The sequence below is a fragment of the Myodes glareolus genome, chromosome 10, assembly GCF_982192425.1.
Source record: "Myodes glareolus chromosome 10, mMyoGla1.1, whole genome shotgun sequence".
NCBI classification, from domain to species: Eukaryota; Metazoa; Chordata; class Mammalia; order Rodentia; family Cricetidae; genus Myodes; species Myodes glareolus.
The window spans coordinates 49,802,942-49,819,122 of NC_142035.1; the positions used below are offsets into that span (position 1 = coordinate 49,802,942).

Consider the following 16,181-nt stretch of genomic DNA (forward strand, 5'->3'; position numbering starts at 1 on the left):
TGTGAGATGGCTTGGCAGATAAAGGTCCTTGTCACTGAGGCTGATGACCTAAATTTGGTCCTTTGAATCTACACAGTAGGAGAGAACTAAGTTCCGCAGGTTGTTGCCCTGAGCTGAGGGTGCAGCCCAGTTGGTAGGAAACTCGACTGACATTCGTGAAGACTTGAGTTGAACCCTCAACCCTGCACAGCCAGGTGCAGAAGAACACCTATAAAACCAGCACTTGGGAGGTGAAAGCAAGATCTAAAGTTCAAAATCATCCTCAGCTACACCGTGAGTTTGAGGCCAGCCTGAGCTACATAAGATCTGCTGTAATATCCTCAGTTCTCCATATGATATGGGAACGCAAAGAAAGAAGAAGGAAGTTGGATTTTAATTATTAATATTCTCTCTCCTCTCCTTTCTCCCCCCCTTCCCTCTCTCTCCCACCTCCCTCTCTTCCTCTCCCCCTCACCCCAGATCAAAGACAGCCTCCTGTGTCATTCTTCAGGCACTGTGCACCTTTTTCTTTAGAGATGACCTGGAATTTGCTAAACAGGGTAGACTGCCTGGCCCCAGGGTCCCCCTATCTCTGTCTCCCTAGCACCGGGAGTAGAAAAGGAGCCCCACCATGCCCTGGCTTTATATACTCGGGTTCTGGGGCACGAACTCAGGTCCTCATGCTTACAAGGTAAGCATTTATTTTTTAGAGATAGGGTTTCTCTGTGTAACAACCCTAGCTGTCCTGGAACTCTCTCTGTAGACCAGGCTGACCTCGAACTCACAGAGATCCACCTGCCTCTGCCTCCTGAGTGACAAGGTAAAGCATTTTGCCGCATGAACCACCTGCTCAGCACTTAAAATTCTATTTATTTATTTGTTTGTTTATATCCGATAGGCTCTTACTAGGTAGCCCAGGCTATAATTACAGAAGCCACACTATTCCTGGCTGAAAGAGAAGGATTTGTTGTTGAAATCTATGTCGAAGACCTGGCCACTGGCAGCATACAATGGAAAGCAAGGACTCCCTGGCTGTCCTGCGAGGCCCTCATGGTCTCTTACGGTGCCCACATCAGGTTGCTTCCCTCCTGATGCATCTGTGACCTGGTCTTGCTGTTGGCACAGTCACAGTCCTGCACCTGTCTCTGCTCTAAGTGTCATCAAGCCTCTAAGAAGCTACTCTGTAACGGTCACAGGAACAAAGACTGGCATGCTAGTCTGACCGGGGATAACAGGGCAAGAGGAGGGAGGGGATCACTCAGCAGGAGAGCCATGACTTCATCCAATTCCTTCATTATACAAATATTTATCAAGTGCCAACTGTAGGCCTGGCTCTGAGCCAGGCACTACATTATGCTCACACGTTATAAGCAGCGAGTCTGCCAGCAAGCCATGCAGTCACGTGTAGAACACTGAAGACACTGTCTGCCTGTGTACATCATCAGGACAGACAGTAGAAGCTGCTGCCCATGCCCTGAAGACCATTTGCAATAATAATAATAAAAAAAAGGCCAGACTTCATTGTGTCATAATTATAGACCAAGCATCATTTGATGTCTGCCAAGGGGCGAGAAGCTTTGAAAATCCACAAATGCCATTCCCCAATGAAGTCCAAATGTCTGTGGAAGGGGCAGAGTAGTGGGCTCAGTTGGTGGATGATGTAGTTCTTGGAGTCAGATGGGCCTGAGCCAAACCTCACCACCTGCAGGGACCAAGAGGGACTTGCATCTCTCCGTTCTTTGCAGGAATCTCTTTCAACATTTATATGAGAATAAAGACATGTATCATAGTCAATAAGACATCCTAAATTATAGAGTCAGACATGATGAAGGAGCTGGGATAAATAACACTACGGATGGTTAAAGAAGCCATAGGAAATTATTTTCTGTTTACTTAAAGTTATGTAATACCCCCTCCCCCATCTATCATTTAATTAAAGTTACACCACTTGGGGTAGTAATGCTCCCTCCCCTAAAAATCAGAGTATTTAACAAAAACCCCAGGCTCAGGCATGGGACACTTCCTTTTGAGCTGCTGGTCACAAGAGTCTAGGAGACTCCCCAAACCATAGAGACTGTTGCCGTTGTCCTTGGTCCCTTCCAGAAAAAGATCCTACTGCTGAAGACACCACACATTGTGGACACAGAACTTAAAGGAGTGAAGCAGAAACTGACCTGCAAGCCTGGGACTAGCTCTCATAGCCTTGGATGGAGCCATCACACTACGAAGGGAGAAAAGCCATCAGGAGTTCCATCTCGCTGCAAGCACTTACAGACCACAACGATCATCGGCATGGGGAGATAGTCTGAAAGGTACCATAGTGGCACTTACGTCCTGGGAGCAAACAAAGAGCTGTCTAATTGTATTTAAGGCTGGTTCAGTAGGAAGGAATCCATGCCTGGTGCCATAAACTAGTCAACTCCCTGCGTCTACAGAGCCCATGAGACCTGAGGAATGCTGTGAAATAATTCTCCACTTATAATTAATATTAAATCTCTGTGCATTGATTAGAGCAGTCGGCAGTCCTAACCAAAAACTCCACCTACAGAGGAGAATCTACTATTATCAGCTTCCTAAACCAGGGTTAATTCCTAACTGCACTCCAAATACTCATTCTATACCCACAGATCAGTGTAGCTCTCTCTCCCCCATTGTCACAGAAGCTTCTTTTGCAGCAAGTGGAGACCATTACAAAAACCCACACATTGTCAGAATGCAAAGATTACCTAACTGTGGGGTGTCTGTCCCCAACCAAGACTTCACAAGGTTCAGGGAACAACATAGAAGAGAAGGATGAAAGATTTTAAGAGTCATAGGATCAGGACATCTGCTTTAAGATAGTCTCTTCTAAAAAGAAAGAAGATGAAGTATTAGAGGGGTAGGGAGGAAGTGGTGGGGGTAGGGAGAAGGGGTGGATATGGGAGGAGTTGGGGAAGAGTAGGGGATGAATGTGATCAAGATACAGTATATACAATTCTGAACAAATTAATAAAAAATTATATATTTAAAATAATATTTAAGATAAGTAAATATATATTTTAAAACCTAAGTTCTATCTTTGGAGTTGGAGAGATGGGTCAGAGGGTAAAGGTGTTTGTTGGCTGTCTGGTCTGACAACATGAGTTTGATCTCTGGGAACCACATGGTAGAAAGACAGAACTGACTCCTGGAATTTGTCCTCTGACTGAAACAGACACACACACAAACACACAACAAACAAAAAAAGTGAACAAAATGTAAAACAATTTCAAAAATCTTACCTTTGTCTTTGACACTTGATGATGCTGTATTGCGAATGACCTGCCGATTTTATTTTACAGAAATGTATTAGTCATCTGAGCCTGGAAGATTATTATTGTTTTTTTTAAGCTATCATTTCTTCAGTCATTTTTCTTCCTGTCCTGTTCTGCTTCTGGTGCACTCATCGCGTGTATGTTTGTAATGTGCTGCTGCCCCGCAGGTCTCCAAGACCCTGAGTGCTTTCCTTCGTTCTGGTCTCTTTGTTTCTCAGAGTAACTGAAACTGGCCAATATTCAAACCACTGATTTCCTCTGTCCAGGCAAACCTGCTTGGGTGTCGACTGACTCCCTTTGGCTGTCGTTTTCTGCAGCACTAGCATTCCACTGGGCTGGTTGTTATAATTGCCATCCTTTTACTAATACTTTCTGCTTAGACAACATTCCCACACTTTAGTTTTAGGACATGGCTTCTTCCAGTTTGTTCACTATATTTTTAAATTGCTTCAGGAATTTGTCTCAGAGAGACTGGATTCCAGGCACAGTAGGGATGAGAGAGGCAGAAGAGCCCTACTTATCTGCAAACACCATGCTTGTTGTGGAATAATCTTTCTGTACACTGTGAAGGTGTGTTTTTGCCAAGGCGCCTTCTGATTGGTTTAATAAAGAGCTGAATGGCCAATAGCGAGGCAGGAAGAGGTTAGGTGGAACTTCCAGGCAGAGAGAAAGAAAGATAAAGATGAATTTGGGTATAGAGGCGACGCCAGAGGAGACAGAGAGGAAGTAGGACATGCAGGAGGAGAGGTGAAAGCCAGGAGCCACATGACAGCAGGTAGATGAATAGAAATGGGTTAATTTAAATTATAAGAGCTACTCAGAGCCAGGTGGTGACACATGCCTTTAATCCCAGCACTTGAGAGGTAGAGACAAGCAGATCTCTGTGAATTTGAGACCAGCCTGTCTCTAGAGCAAGTTCTCAAAAACCAATTCTAAAAAAAAAAAAAAAAAAAAAAAGAACCAGTATAAGAGCTAGTTAAAAACAAGCCTAAGCTAAGGCTGAGCTTTCATAATTAATACTAAGTCTCTGATTTGGGGAATGGTGGTACAGAGAAAGACTGACTAGATATGGCATACAACATTAGGGCTCAAATATCCAAACATAGGGCCTGAGAAATTCTAGAAAAGTTCTGGACAAGGAGCCAGATGTAGCTTCCTAGTCCTGCAGTCTCCCAGATAGGTTGATGTTTGCTGGCATACAGAGGCACAGCTACCAGCTGCTGCCTGCAGGCTGGCACCAGCCGCCAGCACCATAGGCTAAGCTGAGCCACACAACAGCTGACATGGTAGTCTAAGATTTGTTTCACAAGGTCAGAGAACCCTACAGGTGTTCAGTAAAGACACATCCAGATGGAAAACAAACAAACAAACAAACAAAAAACCCCTCTAAATAGGTTATGGTGTGTTTTTAAAAATACCCATAGGCTTAAAAAAAAAAGAAAGAAAATGGGTATAAACAATCATAAAATGGCTTATAAATAATAAAATGAAGTCTTTAAAGAGAGAATAAAATAATATAAAAAGGATAAACCACTAAAGTAGGAAAATACAGAGAGTCTGGATCCTATATGGTGTCTTGTCAACTTTAAATTTTTTGATTGCTGATGAGTGAAAGACAGCTCCTGAGAGCCATGGGATTTTAAGAGGGACTGCTGAGTTAAGTCAGCCTAGATTAGGGATGCCTGAACTTTAAAATGGAAGTCAGAAAATGTATTGCTTTGGGAAAGAGGTTATGCTTTTGTTTCCACAGAAAATGAAGGGTTATGAATTCCTTCAAGGTTGACAGAGGTCAGGTTTGATCAGGTGAGACCCTCTGGCTACAGACATAAAGAAATAAACCTAGAACAACTACAACACAGGTGACAAATGTTTTAGCTGCTCAAACACAAACAAAAAAAATCATCTTTGGCTGGCTTGTGTACAATGCACAGTCCATACTTGTATTAATGCAGATACGTATGCTACCTTGGAAATTGTGCATGTTTTCAGAACAGACCCCAATGAAAACGGGTGGCCCAGCTGATCTAGCATCTCAGATGGCCTCTATTGCAGTTTCCAGGGAGTTCTGCATCCAGAACAGCTTTCAGGCTGAGTGAGATGGTCCAGACTCACAGACTATTCTAACCAGGACTACAGATAAGCCTTGAGCTTTCCCATTGCACAGAGACTGGACAATAAACATTATAGCTGATTTCTCAGGTTCTTTAAAGATGGCATCACCCACAGACAACAGGAAGAAGTCTAAAGAACACAACATTCACGTTCCCAAGAGGTCGGGTGGGTGGTTTTTTGTCGTTTGGTGGGTTATGGATGTTCGTCACCATTTAGTGGGAGTTGGTTACAAATTGTTACTGGTCATGATCAGGAAAAAGTTGAACGAAGGAGATTACATTCAGGGATCTCTTTCTGAAGGGAAAATGGGGATATAATATAGAAAGGATGGGATAAAAGGTGAATTGTGGGGTTTACTTTTGAAAAACTATTAATCTCAAATATTTTACATTGGCATAGAGTTTTATATATTGATATAAATTATAATTTTGTTATACTGTATATATGTTTCTACTCTTGTTTAAGGTATTGCATCTATGCAGCTCATTTAAAAATGTAATGTAAAGTTTTAGTCCTTGAAAATTATTCAGGATAATAAAGAAATACAGGTTAGTAGTCAGTCATCTATAACAATCAAACTTATAGTCATGTTAGGTATAGTTTCTATTTTTTATTTTTTTAGGTATTTTTTAAAATTTATTTATTATGTATATAGTGTTCTGGGCACCAGATCTCAGATCTTATTATAGATTATGGTGTGAGCCATCATGCAGTTGCTGGGAATTGAACTCAGGACCTCCGGAACAGCAGTCAGTTCTCTCAGCCTCTGAGCCATCTCTCCAGCCCTAGGTATGTTTTTTAAAGGTCAAACAGAGATATATTTTAGAAAGATAGTCTTCAAACACTTTAGAGATTTACAGAATATGACATTTAAAGTGTTAAAAGACAATGAGTCACATCTTCTCCCGGCAGCACCACTTTACTTAAAAAAAAAATGATAGGCACCAAAAAACCTCCATATGCTGTTTACTTTCTTTGTGGCAAAAGCTAGTCATTTGGACAAGAAACTACCCTTGCTTCAACTGCTGACAGTATGTTATCCAAAGTAGATAAAGAGGACACACATAAAAAGAGGTACTGTCAAACTTTGTCGAGACAGGGTAGGAAGTTCTTCAAAAATTCCTACTTCACAAAAAGTATTTTTAGGCCTGTAGGCGAAAGATGGATGTCCCAATGTTGCAAAAGAACCTTAGGTCACTGTCCAGGCAGTCAGCTGTTTCTGTCATTTTCATAGTTTTGCTCTGTACTTCCTATTTACCCAGGTAATATTATATCCTTCTCAGATCTCTGATGGAGTTGAAGATTAGATAGTTATAATTACAGTTTTCCTTGATACTAAATTCAGACAAGAAACTCACAAAAGAGGTGTAAAGTATATAAGGTTGAGAGACATAAAAACTTAAATTGTTTATTTACAAAATGTTTTGAGATCTAAAAATACAGTTTTAGGTTTGTAATGCAAGTTAGGATAGAAAGTGAATTGGGTACAATACTTTGGACTCACCAAGTTAGGATAGATAATGAAATATTTTCTCTAAATTTCCCAAATGCAAGTGGACTGTACATTATGAATGCTATTCTTACCTGATAATTGTTCTTAATGTATGCAGTTTTACTATGTTAGAGTTAAAACCTTTCTTCTTTATTTAGACAAAAAGAAGGAAATGTTGTGGAATAATCTTTTTGTACTCTTGGGGAAGATGTGTCTTCCCCAAGGCACCTTCTGATTGATTTAATAAAGAGTTGAATGGCCAATATGGCCAATAGGTAGACAGGAAGAGGTTGGGCGAGACTTTCAAACAGAGAGCAAAGAAGAGATGAATCTAGTTGTGGGGAGATGTCAGAGGAGATGGAGAAGAAGCAGGACATGCAGGAGGATATATAAAAGTCACAAGTCACATGGCAGCACATAGATTAAGACAAATGGGTTAATTTAAGTTATAAGAGCTAGTTAGAAACAAGCTTAAGCTAAGACCAAGCTTTCACAATTAATAATGTCTCTGTGTCATGAGTGGGGGCTGGTGGTACAGAGAAAGACTGCCTGACTACACATGCCTCATATATTTGGTTCTGCTTCTGCTTCTCTGATTCCCCAAGATGTCAACCTCAGTCCCTTAAGGCTATACTTGGGCCTGACAGGTGAAGAAGGAAGATATGGAAGGGAAGAAACCCTGTCAGATCAAGCGACACCCTCTTCTGGCTGTGCAGCCTCCTACTGTGCAGGGTAGACAGGTATGGGCTGACACCATGAGCCATGGGTGCAGACCTTCAGGGCCTGCAGGAGTGAACAGTGAACACATGAGCAGCAGGAACAAGCCAAGACTGACCTCTGAGACCTCCAACCACCTGCCCGTGATGATGGATAGAAAGACCATGGGAAGAAGAAATCTCAAAGGGCTGTAGTGTAGGTACTCACTGAAACAGAACCATGAGTTTGGATAGGACTGCTGGGGATCCTGCAGCATTTTTAATAATCCATTACAGTCTCACTATGTCACTCTGGCTGGCCTAGAATTTTTTTATACTTTTAATTTTATTCATGTATTTATGTGTCTGCCAGTGTCATTGATTGGTCAGAATATAGCACTGAGGGCTGGAGAGATGGCTCAGAGGTTAAGAGCACTGACTGCTCTTCCAGAGATCCTGAGTTCAATTCCCAGCAACCACATGGTGGCTCACAGCCATCTGTAATGAGATTTGGTGCCCTCTTCTGGCCAGCAAGCACACAGACAGACAGAATACTGTATACATAATAAATAAATAAATAAATAAATCTTTAAAAAAAAAAGAATATAGCACTGAATTCCCCTGAAGCTGGAGTTACAGGCTGTTGTAAGCCTCTTTTTTAAAAAAAGATTTATTTATTTATTTAGTATACAAATTCTGCCTCCATATATGCCCACACCAGAAGAGGGCGCCAGATCTCATTACAGATGGTTGTGAGCCACCATGTGGTTGCTGGGAATTGAACTCAAAATTGCTCTTAACCACTGAGCCATCTCTCCAGCCCTGGCCTAGAACTTTCTATGTAGAACAAGTTGTCCTTAAACTCACTGAGATTCAGCTGGTTCTACCTCGGGCTGCTGAGATTAAAGACTTGTATCACCAGGCCCAGCTCACATACCTTTTCTTAAGGCACTGTCAAGTTTTGAGTATTTATTTTTAGTGGGCTTTCCTTTTAAAAATTAGGAAAACACAGAAAAGCAGTGGGTAGGGCTTCAAGTCTCCCACAATCCACTGCTCCCAAACAACGTAGTATTGGGTTCTGGGGACAGGCACATGACTGTGACGTTCTAGATTAACTGGCAGACTGGTGTGGCCAAACGACTCTAAGACAATACACTCAGAAGCGAAGCTCACCACTTCTGAGTCCAGCCTCTGAAGTTTCCAGACTGTCCTTGCCCCTTCTGCTGGCTGGATGTGGATCGTAGGTCTTGCTTCCACAGATAGAAATAAACTGTGGGATCCTGTGGGGCCAAGCTCTGCTCCTCCTACTTCTTCACCATCCCAGAACTGTTATTTGACCAGATAACATTTATTTTTGTTTTTCAAAACAAGGTTTCTCTGTAGCCCTAGCTGTCCTGGAACTCATTCTGGCCTCATACTCAAGAGATTCACCTGCTTCTGCCACCCAAGGGCTGGGACTAAAGATGTGCGCCACTATGCCTGGCTCAGATAACTTTTTAAAACCCGGCAGTGATATTTTGTTTATGATCTAACAAATAAAGCTTGGCTGATCAGAATGCAGAGCTAAGCCACTAGTTAGTCAAAGAGGCCAGGTCACCCTGGGCAACTGACTGAATCTGTCTAAAAGAGAAACAGAGCTCACACAAAAGTGATCCCAGCACTTGGGATCCCACGAGGGAGGTGGAGACAGGAGTGCTATGCTGAACAGAAAGAGGATTATAAAGTGGGAGAAGACAGGAGCTCAGATTCAGTCTGAGGATTTGTAGGGACAGGATCACTCCTTTGGTCTGAGGATTCAGTAGAGTTAAGAATTAGTGGCTGGCTGCTCTGCTTCTCTGATCTTTCAGCATTAATCCCTATATCTGACTCTGGGTTTTATTAAGATCAATTAGAATTCACGCTACAAACCCCTCCTTTTTTAAGACTTATATATTCATGTGTATGAGTTTCTTGTTTGCATGTACATGGTGTGTAATGCTAAGGCTTCCGATTCTTTGGGAATAGTCATGGACAGTTGTGAGCTGCCATGAGGGTGCTGGGAAAAACCCAGGTCCTCTTCAAGAACAAGTGATCTTAACCACTGAGTCATCTCTCCAGTCCACAGGTAACTAATTGTATGAAGAGCTGGAGCCCGGCTGTGGTCACGTTACCTGAACTCAGTAGCAACACAAGCTGTAGGACCATTTAACACCTTGCCACTCATTCCTAAACACGTGCCCCTGCTCATGCTTCATATATGTATTTTTCTATTATCACAAATTTTTCATTTTTACTCAAAAGCTGAAAACATCCTGTAAGAAGTAGACAGGAATTCACTCACTATTCTTGTCTGGTGCTGACATTTAGTTTGTCTATAGTTTGTGTGTGTGGAAACCTTACTCTTTATTTTGAGACATCTTTGAAAATATCAAGAGATCTGACATCATTCAAAGGTCTTAGACATTGCTGGATATTTCACAAAGACTGAGTCAATGATGTCATCATGAATAAGTACTTTCATTTCATTAGACTGAGAGACGACACATGGACGCATATAAATACACACATAGGTGTGCAAACTTAGGTTAACTTGATTTAAATATTTCCATTTTGTTCTGTTCTAGCACAACTAAGGCTGAATATTTTTCTGACTTTTAGCTGTACCTTCCTTTTAAAGAATCCCATGCCCTGCCCTCTTCTGGAGAGCACATTTTCTACAGATTTTCATGAGGTAGCATTAACAGATAATCTCAGAAAACAATCTTCAAACATCAGAAAGCAATTTATTACAAAAAACAAATATTAAGGCATAAAAATACAAGTTTTTCAAACAAAAGTTCTTTGAATTGCTTTTATATATTCAAGGAAATTTCTCCCAAATAATAACTTAATCTTTTTAAATAGTGAATATATTTTTAACATCTAAACTTTCTCCCCAAAGAATGAATGTTTTCCTAGTTCTAAAGAAGCTTTAATACAGTATTGAGTTCCTGTCCTATGACATACACTTCCTTAAAAAATCTATTTTTGTCACTTAAATACATTTATATGTTCAGAATTTTGTATATTAGACTTCCTCTGACAGTTGTAAGGCTTGGTGTTTTGTATTGCTTACTGCATGCTGTCAATCACTCACAGACATGAGTATCAGAACCTAGCATGGCCTCTCTTAGCTTTAGTCATAGACAGCCAGGTCAATAGCCCCAAACCTCCTTGAAAAAGGGTATACAAATTAACTTTGTATGTACACTTTAAGCCAAGTCTTGACATTATTGTAATCTAAATACGATGTACCATAATCCAGAGGAAAAGGTGGCACTTTCCACAGGATAGGAAAAGTTAAACAAAACAAAATCCAAAAAACAAACAAACAGGAAAAGCATGGGGGCATCCTACCACCTCCCAAGCTTACAACTTCCATCTTTCGTTTCTTACTGAAATATTCTAACTACCCTGGAAGGCACATATTTAAATATTAACCTAATTCAAATCATGAAAAATGTCTCAAGCAAACCTCATACATCATCAAAATCTAACATGAACTGTATTACAAGAAGTTTTGAGCACAAAACTGGAGCCTTATCCCCAGACCTCTCAACTAAAGGGGAGGTCTGTCCAACAGCATCTTGAGCAAACTGAGCTGGGCACCTGGAAGTCCCAACGTTGTCTGGAGCCTCGGAGCAGATGGGGAAGGAGGTTGAAGAGCTGCACGGTAGCCCTGGGTGGACCGGTAGTCCCTGTGAACTACACCGACATTGTAGGGACACAGGCAGGGGCTAAGAAGGCCCCTCAAGAAAAGCTCAACACAGGTCACTAAACATTAGCACCTGGCACAATTATCACTAAATGCAACAGACACCACACACCCTTTCAAAACATTTCTAGTGAGGTTGTCAAGATGAAACTCCACTCTCTCTGGATGAAAAGAAAAGTGTTCATTTCAACCTGGAGCTAGGCCAGAGGCAGCATCATTTGTCTTTCCTGGTTTATTTGTTTTTTTTGTTTTTAAACATTACTGACGTGGTATCAAAAGCATTTCCCTGGCCAGCAACTCCTCCCCCCCCGACCCACTCAATGTGTAACCCCTGCTAGTTATAAGCAGAAATATCAACTGCAGGCGTGTGGGTTGTGGGTCAACCGCCTCATCCCATGAAGGCAGGATATTAAATAGAAATGTGAAGTGGGCTTCAGTGGTGCATGCCTGCAATCTTAGCAAGAGGGTCACAAGTCTAATGTCAATCAGCCTGGGCTACCGCAGCACCCTTCAGCCCCCGACCCATACCCTGCAAGGGTGTCTCCAGTTCTCAAACAACTGGGTTAGAAGGTGGACTACGCCAAAGCCAAAACATACAAGCATGCAGGGACGCATAGTGGACAGGAGAAGCCCATCACTTTGGCAGAAACTGACAGAAGCAATGGCCCCACCATGGCTGAATTGGCCACTCTCCCCTGGGAAGCACCAGGAAGCAAGGGGGCTGCAAACCAGCCTCTCTCCACCAGGGCTGCCAACACCACACAATTTCCCAGTGTCCACTATGGGAAATTTTCAAGAGATACAACTACGGAAATGTATCTCTACCAACCCCTATGGAATGAGTACATAGGAAATAAACTCAGAAGAGTAAGCTTTTCAAAGAAAGGGTTGTTTTGTGGCATCAAAGTGAAAATCTCGAGGTTGTAGTTAAGTGTTCCTGGTCATATTTTCATGTTTTCTCAATTATTCCAAATTATTCTAATTCACAAGGCCAGAAGTCCTCCAGAGAAAAGCCGTAGACCCTGCCTTTCATCACTAAATGTCTGCCAGCCTGGTGTCTTTGGTCATGAGAGGAGCAAAGCATTCACATTTCCAAACTACATTCAAGTGCCTTTCAAGTTTACAACATTCTATATTTAAAAAACATTAGAATAGAAATTTTCAATCATATATTATGAACATAATTTAACAAAACAAGGTGTAAAATATGATTGAGGGCTGGTTAATTACATGTTGATGCATGGTATAGTTAGATGCTTTTATCCTGAAACGGAAAACACCGAGAACGTGTAGCCAACCTGATACTGTGCAAGTTCCCACAAGGCTCACAAGGAATGGTGCACCAAGAGGCTGGGAAGAAAGTGCTTTTGGGGAGCCACATGGCCAGGGGTCACAGCGGAATTAGCAGCAGCACGTGTACCCATAGCCTGCAAATCTTTGGATGTATCCTCAAGACGTCTCTCTTTGTGCACTTGTGTTCCCCTGAGCTCACACTCCATGACATGCAGTGCATGGTGGTATTTACAAATAAGAGTTTTGTGTACACCCAACAGAGGGGACAAGATAAAACATATGAACATGCTCACGTTCCGATATTATGTCACTTCAGTATAAAAAAATTGAATAAAGTTATCACTACAAAAGATGAACACTGCTGTGGAGCATTCAGGAGAATCAATCTCGAAGGTGCGAGGGAAGGAGTGGTCATAGAGAATCTTTTCCATTTTTTGTTTTGTTTTTTGAGACAGGGTCTCACTCAGTAGCTCCCTCTGGTTGTCCTTGAATTATGTAGACCAGGCTGGCCTTGATTTCAGAGAGATTCAACTGCCAGGCATGTGCCACCATGCCCAGCTACAAATTCTTTTTTCTGGAGAAAATGTGAGACCCAAATCTGCATGCCTGTAGCTGTCACCTAACATGCCTCTGTGTACACTTGGTTAAGATGTATCAAATTATTTCCAAATTCAGGTAACTTAATGGCAATTAAACTGACTTTATGAGTCAGTTTTAAAGATGGCTTTAAGAGGGTGGCGGACCCTCCCACACCTGAATTCTTCATTTGCATACACAGATCTTCATGACAACACAATAAAACATGTATCATAGTGAAGCCGTCAGCTTTGATGAGACCAGCTTTTCCCATCACTCAACTGCAGGTCCCAGTCACATTATCTTTTCTGAAGAGAACATTTTTTCAGCTATTTCAGATCTGGTCATAATTTCCTAGAGGGGGAAAAGATAAGTGTCAATTGTTGAGGCTACATCCAGAACCTACCAAGATGTTTTAATCTCACAAGTTACTATATTTACTCTTTTTAATAGACCTAACTTTGGGGGACGTATAAGATAAAAACTATGGTCTCCACATAATTCAACAGGTCAATAATCAGTCAAAGTTGGAAAAAGTCAGCTTCCTTCAACCTACAAATGAGTTTAGGTTCTCTGTAAGCGGCAGAACCAGAGCTAACAGGGATCTCACGTGAGGTTTGTCTCATGTTACTGGACCCAAGACATTATTTATCATGTCGAAAGAACTAAGTGCACCACTAAACAGCCTCTCAGCATATCCCTGTGGGCTGTAGATCCGACAGTCTGTCGTGTGGGAAGGCCTGCTCCACCCTGTCATCCTGCCACAGAGGAACACAGCACTGCTTCAGAGCCACCTCCCTTCCAATTCTTATGCTCTACTGGTAACAGAGCACACCAGCTGCTAATAGCCGCCCCTCCTCTGTATGAGCCATGGCTTCACCATTTATCCTTTAATCCATATACTGAAGATGAACCCTGCCTTGGGCTACCCTGCAATGTCTAGCTGACCAAAAACTAACCCCCCACACAGCCCTTTATTTAAATTTCATGCTTAGTAAGTAAAGCTGGAAACTATTCCTATACATTATACGTGTCAGAAGCTAAACAACGGACACACAGAAAATCACAGACTTTCAAACAAAAACCTCACGCCTCTTCTCTTCATTTATAACAAGCATCTTTTATCCTGCTTCTGCCTGCAGTGAATCTTAGCCCACAATCCTTCACACTTCAAGCCAGCTCTGTGTCCTTCTGTCTGCTTAGTTGGTAACTGCTTCAAAAGGTTATTTTCAGAATTAACTTCTGAAATACACTGTAAAAACAGAAACAGTTCTAAGGAAATTTGTAAAAGGAGGCTTACCTCATCTGAGTCCACTAACACTGGAAGAGCTCTGAAACAAGAGAGAAATAACAGTGAGCTCTACAAGAACTCTACAGCCAGAGCTGTGGGGCAGCAGGGCATCTGGGAGGGACCGGGGCTTGGTGGACTGGCAGAGTTCTGCCTTCTGATTATAGGAAGTGTGTAATTTCCTGAATGCACGTTCCTTTGAAAAAGTTCAGTCTAAAGTTAACAGAAATATTTTAAAGATCTGAACTTTAAATAGAAACAAGCTGGTACTACAAGGGCACTGGGGCAGTGGGCTGAACTCACAGGAGCGTTCAAACACACCCCACTCCCTATTTACTTTTCAATCCTTGGCTATTCTTTTACTTTTAACAATTGGCTGGGTATCTGCCATTTTAACTACAAAACTAAATTCCGTGCTTTTGTGAAAATGAGAGAAGCTCATTATCAGACATAGTATTTCTTTTTCTGGAGAACATCTGTTTGGAGATGTATTTATTTACTACACATGTTAGCAGGTGTGTGTGCCTGGGAGCACAGGTGTGGACATCAGAAGGCTACTCAGGGGCTGGCTCTCGCCTTCTACCCCACAGGCCTGGGACTGAACTTCCTGTCTTTGTCTGCTGTGCCAGATGCAAACACATCTAAAATTCTCAGTATTCAGGGATGAAATGTAAAGAACCTTGATGCTAATGAGGAAAATAAAAAAAAAGCAAATATTTAAAAAATAAAACTACCACACAAAATGAAGTCCACAATACACACAGGGTGACAACGGAAGCAGACTCCCTCTGAAGTCGTGAAAGCTCGAGCTGGTAAAACAGCTCAGGGGCTAAGGACGCCACCACATGGGGACTTGAACTAAGATTCCTAGGCCCATATGGACGGAGAGAACCAACTTCTACAGATTCTCACCTGACCTTTACATATACAAATGGATGTAAAAAATAGTTTTACATGCCTGAACTTTTCTGTGGTAAAAAAATAAAATGAAATAAAAAGATTCTGAAAACTGTAACCAGGAAGAGGATGAATTGGTTGCAGGTCGCTAGTACTGAAATGGCTGTACAGTGGAAAGGGGTTGGGGCTATGATCAGTTCTGCAAGAAGTTTACATACACACACACGCACACACACACACACACACATACAGGCGCACGCGTGTGCACACACACGCACAAATGCATGCTTTGAGAAACATCCAATAAAATCTCCTTAAACTACAGCCTCAGGTTCAAACTTAGAACAGAGGATATTTACACATCTGTGAATGAAGAGGGAATATTTTCTTCCACCCACTTCAAATCTTCATCCTGTAGAAATAAATATTTGCATTTAGTATTTGCTAAACATCACCTGAAAACATAGATTTTTTTTTTTGGTAACATGTTTTTAAACTTGCAAACTTAGATCAGATGCATGGGATCTGTTAGTTGCTACATGTGCTGGCTTAGGATGTCACACACAAGTGTGACAGTATTTCATAAACAGACAGAACATTACTGATTTTTCTGTTTCTTGGTTTTAACTGAAAATATTACTGATCTTCCCTGCGCCCACTTTTATTTATTTACTTTTCATTGGTTTAAATCCAGGAAGGGTACAGCATCACATGAATTCTGTGTTCAATGGCCTTTGTAGGAAGGTTGCTTCAGAAGTTGGCAGGAACCATGCCACTGTTTCCATGGGCCTGAGTTACTTTTCTCCAGATCGCTTACTTTGCC

At 41.6% G+C, this 16,181-nt stretch overlaps 1 protein-coding gene across 3 annotated transcripts in view; it reads right to left on the bottom strand.

The window, feature by feature from the left end:
- Nucleotides 1–10,313: 10,313 nt before the first annotated feature.
- Tmem87b (transmembrane protein 87B) overlaps nucleotides 10,314–16,181 on the bottom strand; it is a 42,493-nt gene continuing 36,625 nt past the window's right edge. For all 3 annotated transcript variants that reach the window (XM_087911220.1, XM_087911219.1, XM_087911218.1), the window contains exons 17-19: nucleotides 15,718–15,770; nucleotides 14,474–14,504; nucleotides 10,314–13,527 (exon numbers count right to left, since the gene is read on the bottom strand). In XM_087911220.1, the coding sequence (XP_087767346.1) occupies nucleotides 13,468–13,527; nucleotides 14,474–14,504; nucleotides 15,718–15,770 (144 nt within the window). In that variant the 3' untranslated portion in view covers nucleotides 10,314–13,467. The remainder of the gene's footprint in view (nucleotides 13,528–14,473; nucleotides 14,505–15,717; nucleotides 15,771–16,181) is intronic.